Source organism: Theropithecus gelada, chromosome X (assembly GCF_003255815.1).
Source record: "Theropithecus gelada isolate Dixy chromosome X, Tgel_1.0, whole genome shotgun sequence".
Classification (NCBI taxonomy): Eukaryota; Metazoa; Chordata; class Mammalia; order Primates; family Cercopithecidae; genus Theropithecus; species Theropithecus gelada.
The window spans coordinates 116,279,919-116,297,824 of record NC_037689.1 but is presented as its reverse complement, the minus strand read 5'-3'; the positions used below and the strand labels follow the sequence as shown (position 1 = coordinate 116,297,824).

Below are 17,906 nucleotides of genomic sequence, written 5' to 3'. Positions count from 1 at the left end.
ATGATTGATCAAATTACTGATTTGATTTTTCTCCTTTTTTTAGAGGGTGGGCAACTGGGTAAGTGCTTATTGGGCAAGGATGTCCGACCAGATCAGCCAAGAGATACAAAGTCCATCCCGTCGACCTGTCCCCTGGGGTACTACAGGGGAAAGCTCATCTCTCCAAGGCCAGTGGGGAGGCACAATGGGATTTAACAGCACCTCTCCTGGCTAGGGGAAAGGCTGGGACAAAGTCCCTCCTTTGTTGCACTGCGGGAAGGGCCAAACCTGCCACAATGTCAGGGTGAGGTGTCTGTTCCCGGGGCCTCCTGGTAACCGGTAAGCTCATGCGACTGCTCCGGAACTTCAGTCGCTTTCGCCGCTGCAGCCCCACCGTCCGGCCCGCGCACGACGAAACGAGCAGGCGGTGGAGCGAGGAAAGCAGCCCAAGCCGGCTCGGCACTTTGCCGCTCACTCCTGGCAGCCGTCCGGGAATCCCCAGGCGGTCCCCCACGACCCTGCGCGTGACCCCCCCTGTCACGTGGCCGCCGTCCCTTTCGGGACACGCCATTGCTTCTGGCGCCCCCTGGTGACCAGAAGAGAATAGAGCTGGCGCCGCGAGCGCGAGCCTGCCGGTCAGCTGGACCCTTCGCGAGCGGGCGGCGCTGTCTCGGCCTCCGTGGCGGAAATGGCCCCGTCGGTGGCACCGGGGCGTGCTCCGCGACACCTAGGAGCTGACTCAAGCCCGAACTGTAGTGGGTGGAAGCGGCTTCCACCCTTTCCTCCCTTCCCCCGAAATGGAAAAGAACCCCTGCGAAGACAGAATGGCCAGATAATTATCTTGAACCTGGATTCCAGCTCCCTTGTGCAAAAACAGAAGAATAAGGCAGGGTTTTGGAGTTTACGTTTGTTTGTTTGATTAAGAGGGTTTTGCTGATGTTCCTGAAAACATGTATTTGTAGCCCCGAGATTGTGAACTAATTATTACTTCTGAGTCTCATTGTCCTCTTCTATAAAATAGGGACAATAATGGTGAAGTGTTTGTGAGGATTCACAGGTGTTTGTGAGGATCAAATGAAATAATCCACCTGAAGGTTTTAGCAGACAGGTTAAAGCTACTTGTTTAGCTTTAAACTAGCTAGTTTAGCAACTAACTCAGGTCTCAAACACCTTCGAGAAATGAAAGGATTTTGACACTATAAAATAAACACGTGCCTAAGGTGCACTGTCCATTAAAAAATGTATGTATATGGGAATTAAAACTGTCTATCCCCAAACTCGGTCTGGACACTGAGAATCAAAAACCCCACATTAGCATCTACATAAAAAGGACTTTGCTAGTCCACTGTCTTCATTCGCATTACTTTTCCAGAACGTCCTCTGCAGGCAAATGGTTTCTGCATTACAGGATCTTCCGCAAAGACCCATCAACTTGTCAATGGACAGCACCAACAGTTTGCACTCTAAAATTTTTTGAATGCCTCTCATTAAAATCCTCCTCTTGCTATTAACACCAATCCTAGAATGTTGTTATCTCGTGGTTCTTACCCAATCCCAGTCAAATCCCGACATTGAAAGACTCACCGCCTTAAGCCCATTTTTCATTTCTCAGTAAATTCTGATCTTTCTTTTCCTGTCTGAAGCACTGCTAAAGCTTCACGAAGTGGTGTTCTCCCATAGTGAGGGAAGCAATAAATGCAGCTTCATCATATCATCAGGTGCATTGGTGATATATGGGGAGCCAGCATTTGATTTGTATTTTTTTAGAGATGGGGTCTTGCTCTATTGCTCAGGTTGGTCTCCAACTACTGGCCTCAAGCGATCCTCCCACTAATTCAATTAATGGTGTTGGAATAATTAGCTAAGCATTTGCACGGCTGTCGCCCAGGCTGGATTGCAGTGGCATGATCTTGGCTAACTGCAACCTCCGCCTCCCAGGTTCAAGCAATTCTCCTGCCTCAGCCTCCCAAGTACTTGGGATTACAGACACATGCCACCACACCTGGCTACGTTTTGTATTTTTAGTGGAGATGAGGTCTCACCATGTTGTCCAGGCTGGGCTTGAACTCGTGACCTCAAGTGATCCACCTGCCTCGGCCTCCCAAAGTGCTGGGATTACAGGCGCGAGCCACCAAGCTGGGCCTCACACTTGTTTCATTCCCAGTGAACTACTTCACATACTGAGCAAGAGGTCACTGCACTGTAATGGTGAGGTTAGCCTATGATATGGTTGGGGCCTGGATGATTTCATGGTGATATCTTCCTCTTTGCCCCAGCCACCAGGCCCACCACCCTCCAGTTAAGCTTAAGTTTTCTCCATTCATTCAAATCTTCTAACAGGTGCACTCAAAAGAGTGGTATCATTTTCTTCTCCTAAGTCGTTCAGTTTTATGTTATTGTCCCTCATTGTTTTATTTTCAGCTGTGTTTCCATCAATTCTCTTGCTTTTTCTAGAAAAAGAGTCATATTTATTACAATTTATGATGGGTATTTGTCAGCCAGTAACAACACAGTGTTTATTATAGTTTTTTATTAGTATGTTTTTATATTTGCTCTGGCTTTACCCCCTTACTCCTCTTTTTTGACAAATAATCTTTAATTTTGCTCTCAATATTATCACATTTGTCATTAGAAAAAGAACAAAAACAATTTTATAAATACTTTGTATGTAAAACTCCCTTTTTAGAGAGTACAATCCCAATAAAGTAAATTATACATGTATCTACATTCACAGGGTTAGAAAAAAGATTTAAAAGAAATATGCCAGGCTAGGCATGGTGGCTCACACCTGTAATCTCAGCACTTTGGGAGGCTGAGGTGGGAGGATCTCTTGAGTCCAGGAGTTTAAGATTAGCTTGGGCAACATGGCAAAACCCCATCTCTACTAAAACTGCAAAAATTAACCAGGTGTGGTGGCACATGCCTGTAGCCCCAGCTACTTGGGAGGCTGAGTTGGGAGGATGGCTTGAGCCCAGGAGGCAGAGGTTGCAGTGAGCTGAGACGGTGCCACTACACTCCAGCCTGGGTGAGAGAGCCAGACTCTGCCTTCAAAAAATAACAAAGAAATAAAAAGAAATAAAAGAAATATGCCAAATGTTCAGTGTTTACCTATGATTTATTTTTTTACTATATACTTTTATGATTATTTAAATATTAACGATATTTTGCATACTTTTGTGACATTCTAAATATTCAACTTTTATAACAAACCTAAAACTACTTAATAAACAAAATAGTTTTACAAACATTCTGGCAAACAGAGAAGGAAAACGTTTACATGTCTTTTCTTTTCTTTCTTTTTTTTTTTTTTTTTAAGAGATAGTCTCATTCTGTTGCCCAGGTTCAGACATCACAATTCACTGCAACCACGAACTCCTGGCCTCATGTAATTCTCCTGCCTGGGCCTCCCGAAGTGTTGAGATTACAAGCATGAGCCACCGCACTTGGACAAGATTTTTTTTTTTTTTTTTTTTTTGAGACATTGGTCCCATTCTGTTGCCCAGACCAAAGTGCAGTGGCATGATCTTGGCTCACTGTAGCCTTGACCTCCTGGGCTCAATCTATTCTCCTGCTTCAGCCCCTACAAGTAGCTGAGACCACAGGCATGCATTGCCATGCTGGGCTAATTTTTTTTTTTTTTTTTTTTTTTTTTTTTGAGAGGGAGTATCTTTTTTTCGCCCAGGTTGGAGTGCAGTGGCATGATCTCAGCTCACTGCAAGCTCCGCCTCCTGGGTTCACACCATTCTCCTGCCTCAGCCTCCTGAGTAGCTAGGACTATAGGCGCCCGCCACCATGCCTGGCTAATTTTTAGTAGAGACGGGGTTTCACCGCGTTAGCCAGGATGGTCTCGATCTCCTGACCTAGTGATCCGCCTGCCTCGGCCTCTCAAAGTGCTGGGATTACAGGCGTGAGCCACCGTGCCCGGCCCATGCCGAGCTAATTTTTAAGTTTTTTTGTAGAGATGGTGTCTCACTGTATTTCACAGGCTGGCCTTGAACTCCTGGGCTCAAGCAATCCTCCTGCCTCAGCCTCCCAAAGTGCTGGGATTATAGGCATGAGCCACCATAACCAGCCCCAAGATTCTATCTTAAGTTATATTTTCCTGAGCCAAAATTAGATCTTGGTCCATCCAGGATATTTAAAACCAACCTCTGGCCAGGCGCAGTGACTCACGCCTGTAATTCCAGCACTTTGGGAGACCAAGGCAGGCGTATCACGAGGTCAGGAAATAGAGACCATCCTGGCTAACACGGTGAAACCCAACCCTATTAAAAATACAAAAAATTAGCCATGCGTGGTGGCGAGCGCCTGTAGTCCCAACTACTGGGGAGGCTGAGGCAGGAGAATGACGTGAACCCGGGAGGCAGAGCTTGCAGGGAGCCAAGATCGCGCCACTGCACTCCAGCCTGGGCGACACAGCAAGACGGTCTCCAAAAACAAAGAAACAAACAAACAAAAAAACCTCTACCATGTTCCCACTAGTAAAATTTAAGTTTCTTTACTTACAGTTTTTCAAACAGCTTTGCCCCGTGCTTGATGAATAGGAAATTGGTCAAATATTCATATCTGCTTATTTCTCCTGCCCCAAAAAGTAATCTTCCATTATGATTCAGTTTTTCTAAGCAATGTCAGTATTTTCCTTAAAATATGTGATGGAAAGCTCACAGGCTTTGGAGCTGCCCAACTTACCATTCACTTACTGACTGTATGACCTTAGTCCTGTTACTATCTTTTGCTGAGACTCATTGATCTTCTCTTAAATGGGATTAAGAATTCTTACTATATTATTGACCTGTTCAATACATAGTGATTGAAAATCACGTTTATTGTTATCTTTTTTTTTTTTTTAATTGAGACGGGGTCTTAGGCTGTCACCCAGGCTGGAGTGCAGTGGCGCGATCTCAGCTCACTGCAACCTCTGCCTCCCAGGTTCAAATTATTCTCCTGCCTCAGCCTCCCAAGTAGCTAGGATTACAGGCGTACATTACCATGCCCTACTAATTTTTTTTTTTTTTTTAATAGAGACAGGATTTCACCATGTTGGCCAGACTGGTCTCAAACTCCTGACCTCAAGTGATCTGTGTGCCTCGACCTCCCAAATTGATGGGATTACAGGCCTGAGCCAGCATGCCCAGTCCTATTATCTCTCTTGTTTGTTCCTTAATAGAAGGAAAATAGCACAAAGTATCCAAAACCCTCATATTTTTCAAGACAGTTATTTTCTTTTAAATTTTTCACGTAATTTTTACAACACTATGTGATTGAGACTATTATTTCCATTTGACCCGTGTTCGATTGAAGAAGGTGCTAGTCCCACTATATGGATCTGATGACATCTAGAATACTCTGTATAGAGAGTATGGAAGAGAATAGTAAACTGCAGGGAAATTGCAATAGGTGGTGAAAATGTTCATGAAAAGGAGTTGAAGTTAGGCACATTCAAGGAGACTTCACCAAATTCTACTCCCTCGGTTAAGCATAGTCTCTTGGAGATGTCTTATGTTAAAATTTATAGAGGAAGTTGGGACTACTAGCTATGATTTTCCTTAGCTTCCCTTCTTAACCTCTTCATACTTTCCCAAAACCCCAGTCAAATGATAAAATGGGCCGGTTGCAGTGGCTCACACTTGTAATCCTAGCACTTTGGGAGGCCGAGGTGGACAGATCGCTTGAGTCCAGGAGTTTGAGACCAGCCAAGGCAACATGGTAAAACCGTGTCTCTACCCCAAAAATACAAAAATTAGTTGGGTGTGGTGGCACATGCCTGTGGTCCCAGCTACTCTGGAGGCAAAGGTGGGAGAATCACCTGAGCCCGGGAAGTCAAGGCTGCAGTGAGCCATGATTGCGCCACTGCACTCCATCCTGGGCTCCAGAGTGAGACACTGTCTCCAGAAAAAAAAAAAAAAAAATGCCCTCCTGGTCAGTTACCATCCCCAAACCTGGGTACCTTCATATTTTTAAGGAATTTAGCCGTTTCCTTGTCTTTCTCTCTTTAGTGGTTTTCCTTACTTAAAGCATGTGAACATATTCTAAAAATAAAGCACTAACAAAGAAATCCTTTTATAAAGACAAATAAGACATAGCCCCAGCACTCAAGGAGCCTGGATTCTAGGATAGAGAAAAGACATGCAAAAATGAATGTTGTGGATATTATACACATGAGTAAATAACAAAACAAACATGTTTTTGTGACAGGTTTTTTTGTTTTGTTTTGTTTTGTTTTGAGATGGAGTTTCGCTCTTGTTGCCCAGACTGAAATGCAGTGGCGTGATCTCAGCTCACTGCAACCTCCACCTCCCGGGTTCAAGCGATTCTCCTTCCTCAGCCTCCCGAGTAGCTGGGATTACAGGCACCCACTACCATGCCCAGCTAATTTTTTGTATTTTTAGTAGAGATGGGGTTTCACCATGTTGGCCAGGCTGGTCTTGAACTCCTGACCTCAGGTGATCCACCCACCTCGGCCTCCCAAAGTGCTGCGATTACAGGCGTGAGCCACTGCGCCCAGCCTTTGTGACAGTTTTATATGTATTATGGTGAAAGTCTACATAGGAGCAGAAAAGGAAGGACTGGGCAACTTTCCAGGAAATGGGGATTAATAAAGGAAGTATCATGCTTGAATTGACCCCGCGGTTGTCTTTAGCTATAGTAACCTGTCTCTGATCTCCCCATATTTCATGAGTTGGGTAAAGAAAAACATAAATTTAATGTCTCCACTTCCCTCTTTTTCATTCCTCAAACTCGTGCCTATAGGCATTCATATTTATTAAATGATAATGGCTTATGATAGTTAACATTTATAGAGCTTTTGCCTGTTTCCAGGCATTGTAATATGTGTTTCACATATACTAACTTGTTTATTTCTTACAACTACTCTCTAAGATAGGTACTGTTATTGTCCCCATTTTAGAGACAGGCAACTGAAGTACAGAGAGGGTAAACACCTTGACTGGGATCACAACTAGTAAATGCTGGGACTGGGCTTCAGATCTGGGCAGTTTAGCTTCAGAACCTATGAGTTATTATCAGGCTTATATCCCCTGTGCTAGCACAATGTTGTTGGGGCATCTTGCAAATGCCCATGGGATTACAAAACAAATTCACATGGGATGACTGGGGATTTGAAACTCTTTTTTTTTTTTTTTTTTTTTTGAGACGGAGTCTTACTCTGTCCAGGCTGGAGTACAGTGGTGCAATTTCATCTCACTGCAAGCTCCGCCTCCCGGGTTCACGCCATTCTCCTTCCTCAGCCTCCCGAGTAGCTGGGACTACAGGTGCCCGCCACACGCCTGACTAATTTTTTGTATGTTTAGTAGAGACGGGGTTTTATCGTGTTAGCCAGGATGGTCTCGATCTCCTGACCTCGTGATCCGCCCGCGTTGGCCTCCCAAAGTGCTGGGATTGCAGGCGTGAGTCACCAGGCCCGGCCTGGGGATTTGAAACTCTTAAACCCAAAGTTTGATGATGTGACATAGATGAAGCTACAAAGAAACCCATTCCCCACTTTCTGCCATGCTAGGAGTGAATGGTCCAACTAATAAGTGATACCCTGGGGGAAGTGAGAACCAAGTAATGGATATAGAATGTCTTCCAGGTTTCTGATTTCATCGGCTAGGTGGGTGGTGGCTCAGCAATGTGCACTATGCTCTCATTGACTATCTCCTCTCTGGCAGCACTTGTTCCAGGTAGGAGGCAATAACAAAGGCTGGCATTCACTGAGTGCCTACTGTGTGCCAGGCACTTTGTTCATTCCACCCACAAATATTTATTGAGAATAAGCTCTGTTCCAGGGAGTGTTCCAGGAGCTGGTGATGCTGCAGTTATCTAGAATGTCTGCTGTCGTTGAGTCTGGTGGGGAGAGACACCAATGTACAATATAAGTCAGTAAATTATGCAGTATACTAGAAGAAAGGCACGTGATGGAAAAATAGAGCAGGCAAGAGAGAATTTGGAGTGCTGATGATCAGATGTGCTGTTTTAAACAGGATGTTCAGGGTCAGCTTCAATAAGAAGATGGCATTTGAGCAAATACGGGAACATGGGGAATGATTAAGGCACAGGGCTATTTGGAGGAACAATGAGAACAACCAGTGCAAACCGGTGAGGTGGGCGCGTGCCTGAAGTCTGTGTCAAGATGCCCCAACAACATTGTACTAAGCTTAGGAGGATAAAAGCCTAGTGGAGAAGACAGCTAGTTATACAAGCAATTACAATAAAATGATAAATGCTACCTAAGATTCGGGGAATGAGTTTTAGCAGGGTCAGGGCAAGCTGGCCCAAGGGAGTGCCAGATAAGAGGATACCTGAAGTTCGACAAGGGTTTTGCCAGGTGAAAAGAGTTCCAGACTGATGGAGCAGCACACTGGGGGTCAGAGAGAACACAGATGGCCTGGTGTTTTAAGCCCGTTCTTAGAGTGACCACATTTAATTTTTTCCAATTAGACTCAATGATCTGAAGGCACACTGAGAGCTTTAAATGCAGAGCATTGTCTTGCAAGTATGAAGCCTAATTTATTCACCCAAGTTTTACTTATGATCTTTTAACTTGTTTCCTGTTTTCCACTATTACACAAAATAAACTAGGGTAAACATCTTTGTTCAAAAAAAGTTTTTACACTTGTTCAACTATGTTCTCAGCATCAATTTCAGTAGATCATACTCTTGGATCCAGAGATTTTTATATTTCAACCTTCGATGCATTTCCTGGTCAGCCTTCCAGCAAGAATGCCTCAATCCTCAGTCCTACCAGCAGTGTGAGAGAGAGACTGCTTGTCCACATCCTCATCAACAGTTTGTTATTTTTAGTATCTTATCCCAGAAATTGTATATAAAAATAAATATGAAGAGAAGATGGTTACAGGCTCTAAGAAGGAGCTTTCCTAAACTGATCATTTTTTTTTTTCTGTCTTGTTTAATAAAAGAAATGAGACCGAGGCTATGCTACTGTGCAGGCTTTTGGTTGTGAGTATGGCAATTAGAAATTGGTTGCCAGGATGCAATCGATAGAATGATCAGATATATTGTACCCATTAGGAAGGACTTTATAGTATAACTGTAAAGACTTCTGGCTCTGGAGAGAGGCAGATCTGAAGTTCAATTCCAGCCCCAACCCTTACTATCCGTGTAATCTTAGGCAAGTGACAATAACTGTGTGTGCCTCAATGTCCCTGTCTGTAAAATGGAGATGGTGAACATGTTACATATCTGGAAGGAGAATTTGTGTGAGGCCAACCTAAGTTGTCATCTCTGGTCTGCAATGAGCTGCTGCAGCTAAGGATCCATACATATTTCCTGCTAGGATGATAACTCAAGACCCAGAGACAGTCTCGCTGCCTCCTTTTATCCTGCCCCTGAGAACCCTGGCAGTGGCAGGATTTCAGGGTTACCTGAATTGTAAAGGAATCCTCAGACCTGAGGCATGCCTCCTTCCTACCATGCATGGGGGAACCTCTGTGTCACTCTGAGATCAGCACCACTCATCCCTCGCTCCCATCTGTTGCTAAGGGGAATGGTTTTGGTGGAGGAAGACGTTGCTAGTCTTAAGCTATCTGAAAAGATAGCGGTGCCTCTGACTTGTGGGGGAAAGAGAAATTCCCTGGGAACATACAAACCACGTGTAGGGGATAGGGGTGAGCTACTGTCATTCCTGTCCAAGGAATCTACTTCAACATTCACTAAGTGCTCCCTTATCGTCCTATTGCCATCATTATTAAACTCTTAGGCATTTCTGAATCCACTCTTGTGCCTGTCAGGGGCCAAGTTCAGTGTAGCTCCTGAAACCAGACTGTCACATCCTTAGATTAACACTGAATAAGCACTGTATGCATGGCATGGACAGCATTTAACTTTTCCTGCCCTTAGTTCAGTAGCAGAGTAATGCATTTCAGCAGAGGCCCAGTAGCTGCCATTTCTTGAATGGAAGTCTACAATGGACCAACCCTGTGTTAATCACTCATATAAAGGGCACACCTGGAAAGGCAGGCCTTATTATCCCGAATTTACAAACCTCAATTTCGTTACATGTCACATGCAGATAATAACACCTACATGAGAGGGTGCTGTGAACATGAGAGACATGTAAGATGTATAGGCTTTGGGCCAGGTGCGTTGGCTCACACCTGTAATCCCAGCGCTTTGGGAGGCTGAGGCAGGTGAATCATGAGATCAGGAGATCGAGACCATCCTGGCTAACATGGTGAAAACCCGTCTCTACTAAAAATACAAAAAAAAAAAAAAATTAGCCGGGCATGGTGGCGGGCGCCTGTAGTCCCACCTGCTCAGGAGGCTGAGGCAGGAGAATGATGTAAACCTGGGAGTCGGAGCCTGCAGTGAGCCGAGATCGCCCCACTGTACTCCAGCCTGGGTGACAGAGCGAGACTCCATCTCAAAGAAAGAGAGAGAGAGAGAGAGAGAGACAGAGAGAGAGAGAAAGAAAGAAAGAAAGAAAGAAAGAAAGAAAGAAAGAAAGAAAGAAAGAAAGAGGAANAGAAAGAAAGAAAGAAAGAAAGAAAGAAAGAAAGAAAGAAAGAAAGAGAAAGAAAGAAAAGAGAATTATAGGTTTTGGGGCCAGTCCCCAGGAATGTGACCTCTGGCTCTACCAAGAACTAGCTGCCTGACCCTAGGTGAGCTGCTTAATGTTCCAGCTTATTTCCTCATCTAAAATATGTAAAAATGGCAATACCAATATGAGGTTAAGATGAGGATTCAAGGAACCAACGCCTTCAAAGGGCCTGATACAGGATGTTTGGCACACAATAAGCTCTTAAAAATAGCAATTTTCCAGCTTGGAAAACATGGCAAAACCCTGTCTCTACTGAAAATTTAAAAATTAACCGGGCATGGTAGCATGCACCTGTGGTCCCAGCTATTTGGGAGATGGGAGAATTGCTTGAGCCGGGAAGGTCAAGGCTGCAGTGAGCCGTGATTACACCACTGCACTCCAGCGTGGGCAACAGAGCGAGACCCTGTCTCAAAAAAATAAAAATGTTAATTATGTTTATTGTATCACTATTATGGAAGGATCAGGAAGAAGAAGAAGATTCAGCAAAGGAGACCGAGAAGTGCGCATCAAAAGGTCAGGAAACAGAAACTGTGAGAGAGGGATGTCATGGAAACGGAGGGACAAGATGCCAGGAAGCGGGGAGATTGTGTAAAAGGGCACTCAGAGACTGGTTTCTTCTGACAAGATGAAATAACAATTTCTCATCTCATAGCGACCAATGAGAATGAAGGCAGAAAGGAAGAAAATAAGCCCATATCTTTAAATGAAGGCTATCCGACACAAAATTATCTAACAGCCTTTTAGGTAACTCTATTCATCTGATCTGAATGCCCAGGTATCCAATTAGGAAGAATGCATATTTCTTGAATAAACTAAAAGCCAGTGTCACACAAAGTTAAAAAAAAAAAGGGGGGGGGAGGGTGAAAGAGGATGAGTCACAAAACAGGTTTTCAAAGCAGTGAAAGCAGTGGTCTGTACTAAACATCCAAGCTCACTCCAGTGAAAGGGAAGGTAGTGGTATGGATAGGATTTATTCATTTTTCTTTTCATTTTTCTACTCCCCCTGGTAATAGAAAGAAATAGCAGCATAATCTGTGTCTTTGGACAAATCACTCAACAAGTGTTTATAGAGTAAAACCAAAAAATGTGAGCAGGAAATGGAACAATATTTGAATCTGGACTAGATGAGAAGGGTAGATATCACCCAGGAGTAGATTTAGGGAGGAATTAAGGGTTAAACTCTATGCAAGCTGGAGAGTGTTGGGGGCTTCTTTGGCTTTGGGGGCCTAGGTGGACCTGCCTCCTATCTGGGGGTGCACAAAGAGTCCCTCTTGGCTCTGGAGAGACTGAGATTGCTGCCAGGGGCCCAGAGATGCCCCAGAAGGATGCAAGGAGTGGCCCTCTTGATCTTTGCTCCTGACTCAGTTTTTGTTAAGCTAAAGGGTCAGAAGCTGAGGCCTGGCACGGTGGCTCACACTTGTAATCCCAGCACTTTGGGAGGCTGAGGCGGACGGATCACCTGAAGTTAGGAGTTCAAGACCAGCCTGGCCAACATGGCGAAACCCCGTCTCTACTAAAACTACAAAAATGAGCCAGGCACAATGGCGTTCGCCTATAATACCAGCTACTTGGAGGCTGAGGCAAAAGAATCGCTTGAACCCGGGAGGCGGAGGTTGTGATGAGCTGAGATCGTGCCACTGCACTCCGGCCTGGGCTACAGAGTGAGACTCCGTCTCAAATAAAAAGGGTCAGAGGCAGAAGGGCCCTCCCAGTCTCCTTTTGGCCATGAGGGTAAAGGAGGCTGAGGCTTAAGGTAAACATTGAATGCTGTGGGGAGAAGGGAAGGGAGACTGGGCAGACCACAAGAGACTGAGCCTCCACATCCTCCCCCAGCAGCTGTATGTGGCTCCAGGAGGGCAGTGGGGGGGGGGGTGGTGGTTGTAAGGTCAAATGGTGGGGTCATGAGTGGAGCAGGGGCCATAAGCCAGGGAGTAGCTGAGAGCCTGTTTCTGGAAAGAGAAGCACTTCACACCAGATTCTTGGCATGGCAGCCCAGGGAAGACTTCCTGTAGTGCCTGGCTACCACTCCTTCCTCGGGGCCTCAGCCTGAACCCCCTTTGTCCCCACTGAGTGGGCCATCAACTGCCAACATAATCAGAACCCCAATACCCCTCCATGGGACCTTCAACCTGAGCCATTTCTGGTACAACACGGCCCAGAGACCGGTTTGAAACCCTAGGGTCTATGATATCTCCCAGGCTCCCTGTCCCAGTCAATGTAGTTGTGAATTGACTGGGCACAGCACTCTCTCCTCTCCCCTGCCTATCCAGCCCTGTGCTTCTCCCCGACACACCAGCACTCACTGCTGCATACTCTATCCTCTCAGCTCCGTGGAGCCCCTATTTCCGGCAGGGCAGACTCCCTGAGGGTCCCAAATCTGCATATTCGTTTCACACTCGACCCCTGCCTGAAGTGCAACAATCTCCACCCCACTCCCCAGCCTCGTCCTGCTCGCAAAAATGGGGACCTAGGCACCTACAAGAAACATAGGGACCTTTGGGGCCTGAGGTCACACGCAAGTCCTCTTTTATCACCCTCCAGGATGAAACAAGGAGGTGGTCCCTCTTTTCTCTCCCTCTCCCATGAATGCCCTTAGCTCTGCTCACATAGAGTGCGGAGATTCCTGGCTTTCCAATTCCCATGTTCCTTCACATGCCCCAGCAAATATATTGCTTTTCGTGCCTCCCAAGCTAACTTGGGGTCCGTGGGGTGCTGGTGTCCTCTTGCACATAGCTTCAGAGTTTACAGGGGGAGGTTCTGCACCCTCAGGAGCTGAGCCTGCTAATGCTGAGCTCCCGTGAGTGGCTGCTCTCTTTTCCTTAATTGGGGAGGGGGCAGAAGGTGGTGTCAGCCCACAGGAGAGATTCCTTCTTGTGACCAGGACGTTGTCCAGAGGCAGCAACAGCAACAATGATCTAAGGAATCTGCCCAGATGAAGAAGAACTGTCCATCCCCAAAGTGAACAGAAATGAAGCCCCTGGAATCCCCATATTGGGCTATTACCCCAGCACCAGACTCCCCCGTCCTCCATCCCCCGTCCCCCATCCCCCGTCCCCCGTCAGACACCTGAGTATATCAGAGAAGAAAGCACTGGTGTTTTGTCAACAAGTGGGTGTCACAATTTGACTCTCTGAGCGAAGGGACAGGTTAGTTGTGGTAAGGGGACTCTGTCCTTTTACCTTTGGGAAATATTCTCAGCCCATTTCTTTTTTTTTTTTTCTGCAAAATGCGGTTGATTAAAAACTCCACCTCAGAGTACAACTCCCTTTAGTTTACTATATATTTTTTTACTTCTTCCTAAAATAACAGCACAGACACAATACGGTAGATGCTGATATATATATTTATTGACATAGAAAGCAGCTCACAACATATATTGTTTGGTGAAAAAATACAGAGTATAGAACAGCACTTATATTTCATCACTTTTATCTATACATATATCTATCTGGGTACATAGGTATAGGGAAATATCTAGAAGGGCACTCGTCAAAGGGTTGACAATGATTACATAAGGGTGGAAAGATTTGGGTAATTTGTACTTCACTTTTTGTACTTTTTTATTGTTCAAAGATTTAACAATAAATTATACCACTTTCACAAAAAATAAAGCTGTCAAGGAAGTGAGCACACACAGAAAACAGACCCGTAGGCTGCAGGGAGAAGGAGCAAGGACAGAGGTCAGGCTATCTCCCTCCAATATGCTGGTATCCAAGACCCTTTCTCCTCCACCCCAAAAGATAGCCACTTTGTGGATTAATTCATGCAGTTAGAAGCCCCGCCCCCACCCCAACCCAGTTTTCCCACTACTGGATGCTGAATATAGGTAAGGGTTCACTGAAATCTGGGAGCTGGTTCCTTAGAGTGGCTCAGAGAAGTCAATGTATTCGCCAGGGACCCCTCTTGACCTCTCCATCTCGGTATGGGTCAGCTCCTGCAGGGTGATGATCAAATTCTCAAAAACCTGGGCCTTGTCACTCTCGTTGTCACAGGTTTCTTTTGAGTGACCCTCGTCACCACAATAGGAACAGCGGATTGCGTGTTTTCGCTTCCTGGCTCTACGCATCTCCCCGGGACCATTATTCTTATAGCCAGAACCACCACTGGTGGAAGGAAACTGAGCCCTGGAATTGTGGGGGGAATCAATGACCAGCACTTCATCCTGAAGTCTGGCCCTGTCTCTGAGGGGAGGGGCACCCCAGGATGGAAGTGGAGGGTCCTGAGACTCCACCAGGATCACATCCTCATCGGAGTCGTCGAGGGTATCATCTATCTCTATTACATTGCAGTCAGCACTGCCGATCACTATCGGTGGGGAGCCCTGAAACGCCACAGGGCTGACTGCCCTCTCCACCATTGACTCAGACCTTTTTGGCCGCTTCCGTTTAATAAAAGCATCATCCCAATCCTCTTCCTCCCTTACCATTCTGATTAACTCCAGGAAATCGGGAAGCCGCTCCTGCTCATTTGCATACATCCTGAGAAAATCCTTAAGTCTGAGTCGGAGGTCCCTACTCAGCTCACCGCCTAAAAGGAGCTGCTGCAAGCGAGTCCGGTTTGCATCTTTCTCAGCTATGATGCCTGCCTGAATAGCGTTCTGGAGCTGCACCTCTAAACGGATCACGTAAAGGGAGGTTTTCTCCCCTTGAGCTTGTAAGGTGTTAAAAAATTTACCATGGGCAGTCACACTGCTTTCAGACTCCCCAAACACCAATTTCATGGCTCGCAAGAAATCTGCCACACTTAGGTTAGGGTTGGTCGCCTGAAGCACACGCATGACCTCGCGGGCAGGGCCCCTAAGGGTTTTCATCAAGCGCTTGAGCTTTTCCTCCTCAGACATACTCCAATCTGGCAGGACCCCATTGACTTGGGTCAGCCAGTTTTCAAAGGTTTCTTCCCCCTGGGCTGGCACCACCCTCCCCGAGAACAACTTCATGTTTCTGTCTGCCACGCTGGCCATTATAGGACCGAGACTTCTCCCCAGGGACCTCAGCATGGAATGGGCCCAAGGCGGCAAGGGTGCGTTCTGCCGCCGGCTGTTACCGACACGTGCAATGATGCTAGCCATGACTGACGACGATAGGGTATCTGAATATAAGATGCCTAGACTTTTTAGAGAAGCTTAATCTGCAGGCGGGAGAGGAGAGGGGGTGGCTCTGCGTTCCTATCTCAGCAGGGGCTGTAAAAAAGAAAGGGGAGCTGGTTAATAAGGGAGCAGGCTGCAGCTGCATTCTCTCCCTACCTGAATATCCTGCAGTACATTTTATATTTGCCCACTACCCTAAAAATAATCCTGTAGGAGACTGGCACTTACAACCTCCCAGAGCTACCCGATGGCTGCGTGCTAGCAAGGTGCTTTTTGCAGCCACATCCATCCCTCCCACCAGTCCTCCAACAGGGAGGGCAACTGTTGCTTCAAATTCTAGGTGTAGCAGTGTCTGGAGCTGATATTGGGCTCTCCAAATAGAGTACAATGATCGCAGATTTGTGGAAATAAAATCTCATTAACCTCATGGTCTCTGGTCTCAACCACACCCCCTTCTCAAAGTGCCCCCCACCCCCCGTCTCCCCCTTTATTTCTCAGATTCTTACACGAACTCTGAAACAAGAGTGCGCCTTTATTTCATTTCCAGCCTCTGCAACCAGTGCCCTCCGTGGGAAAGCTCCTCTCCGGGTACGGTCAACCTCTGTCCACAGGGGGTCGCAGATCCGGGTCCTCGAGGTTTCAAGATTGCGCCACAGCGGAGAAGGCCAGAGAAGGGAAGGGTTAGTAGCAGCTTCACCCGTCATCCTGCTACCCACAACCTCCGCTGTTGCCAGGCGAAAAATTCTCTCTGCCCCCTCCTGACTATAAGCCAGAGACCAGCCCCCCACCCCCAGCATTACATCTCCCCCAGGAAGCCGTCGGCCTACCAGCTCTGCAATCAGCTGCACAGAATTGAAGTTCAGATGCGGCTTTGACGGCCTGCCACGGAGAAAGGCAATAGGAGTTGGACACACCCACCCACATATTCCTCCCAGAAAGAGATGAGTAGATGCAAAGGAGGTTCGAAGCAAACAGCTTGGGATTCCTACCCACCCCTCCGCCCCACCGCTACCCCTCGCCTCTGCCCCCCACCCCCAAATCCAGGCAAATCTTACCCAGTCCGCAGTATCCAGGTGAACCCCACCTCCTCCCTCAGCGCAGCCGGGCCAAGAGTACTCCTACCCCTGCCTCGCAGTCACCGATTCTCCAAGCGGGGAGCCGCCCAGTACTGGTGGGTCTTCCCCCACCCCACTCCCCGCCGGGCAATCGCACCCCCCTTCTTTACCTGTGCTCCGCTGGTGGGCAGCTGATGCTCCCGCGTCGCCAGCTGTAGATTCCGCCTTCTGGTCTCCTCCGCCCTGCAGGGGGCAAAGAATTGAAGCCTCCTTGGCCGCTAAGCGACCAGGGGCTGCCCGAAGGAGCTGCTTCGCAGGGCCGCCCAACCAGGGGTAGCCGAGACGAGACAGCGCGGTTCCTAAGGCAGCCGCGGCGGCTTTTATCCTCTGCCAGCTGAGACAAAAGAGCGTGACGAGCGGACCAGTGCGGCCAATCAGCGAAGTGCGGGGGCGGACGCCCGGCACAGCCTTGGGCAGAGGCGAGTTTTCGCCCGAGGGGGCGGGGGCGCAGCAGGCCCGCGGAGCGTCAAGTGCAGCTTGATTAGACCTATGGAGCCAATCTGCCTGTTACCCGGGAATTTGCGACTCTTTCTTTCTCCCCCAACCCTTCCCTTCTCCCTGGGCTCAACGCTACATCTTAGGTCAGGTGCATTAAACACGAACTGGGTCCAAAATCAAGTGAATAATAAAAGCTCTTCACCTTGGTATAGGAGAAAGAGGGGGAAGAGGGGAAGGGGCGGGAAGAGCATTAGCACGTGCATTGCGGAAACAGGCTTTCACAGACATCTCTTTTATTGTGAAGGAAGTATCAGTATGTCCATTTAACAGAGCGGAGAGCTGGAGAACAAGGCTCTCAACCAATACCCATTCAAGTATGGGTGCAAGACATCAGAGTCATTTGGGGGAGCTTGTTAGAAATGCGTCTTCTGGCCCGGCGTGGTGGCTCACACCTGTAATCCCAGCACTTTGGGAGGCCGAGGCGGACGGATCACGAGGTCAAGAGATAGAGACCATCCTGGCCAACATGGTGAAACCCCGTCTCTACTAAAAATACTATATATATATATATATATATCAGCTGGGCGTGTGGTGCGTGCCTGTAATCCCAGCTACTCGGGAGGCTGAGGCTAGAGAATCGCTCCAACCTGGGAGGCAGAAGTTGCAGTGAACCAAGATCGCACCTCTGCACTCCAGCCTGGCGACGGAGCAAGACTCCGTCTCACAAAAA

General features: G+C 47.2%; 1 protein-coding gene across 2 annotated transcripts; it reads right to left on the bottom strand.

Annotated features, from left to right (window-relative positions):
• Positions 1-13,863: 13,863 nt before the first annotated feature.
• On the bottom strand, positions 13,864-17,114 carry ZCCHC12 (zinc finger CCHC-type containing 12). Of its 2 annotated transcripts, XM_025372139.1 has the most exons (4): positions 16,849-17,114; positions 16,451-16,502; positions 16,130-16,253; positions 13,864-15,716 (listed from the first exon to the last, which is right to left on the bottom strand). In XM_025372139.1, exon 4 carries the CDS (start codon positions 15,603-15,605, stop codon positions 14,397-14,399), a length of 1,209 nt encoding a protein of 402 aa, XP_025227924.1. In that variant the 5' UTR covers positions 15,606-15,716; positions 16,130-16,253; positions 16,451-16,502; positions 16,849-17,114; the 3' UTR covers positions 13,864-14,396. The 2 variants fall into 2 exon arrangements, with proteins under 2 accessions (XP_025227924.1, XP_025227925.1); XM_025372140.1 differs by lacking the exon at positions 16,451-16,502.
• Between the last annotated feature and the right edge of the window lie 792 nt (positions 17,115-17,906).

Bases quoted from the DNA above. Each gene is read 5' to 3' on its own strand.
- ZCCHC12 (XM_025372139.1), bottom strand. From the start codon at position 15,605: ATGGCTAGCATCATTGCACGTGTCGGTAACAGCCGGCGGCAGAACGCA.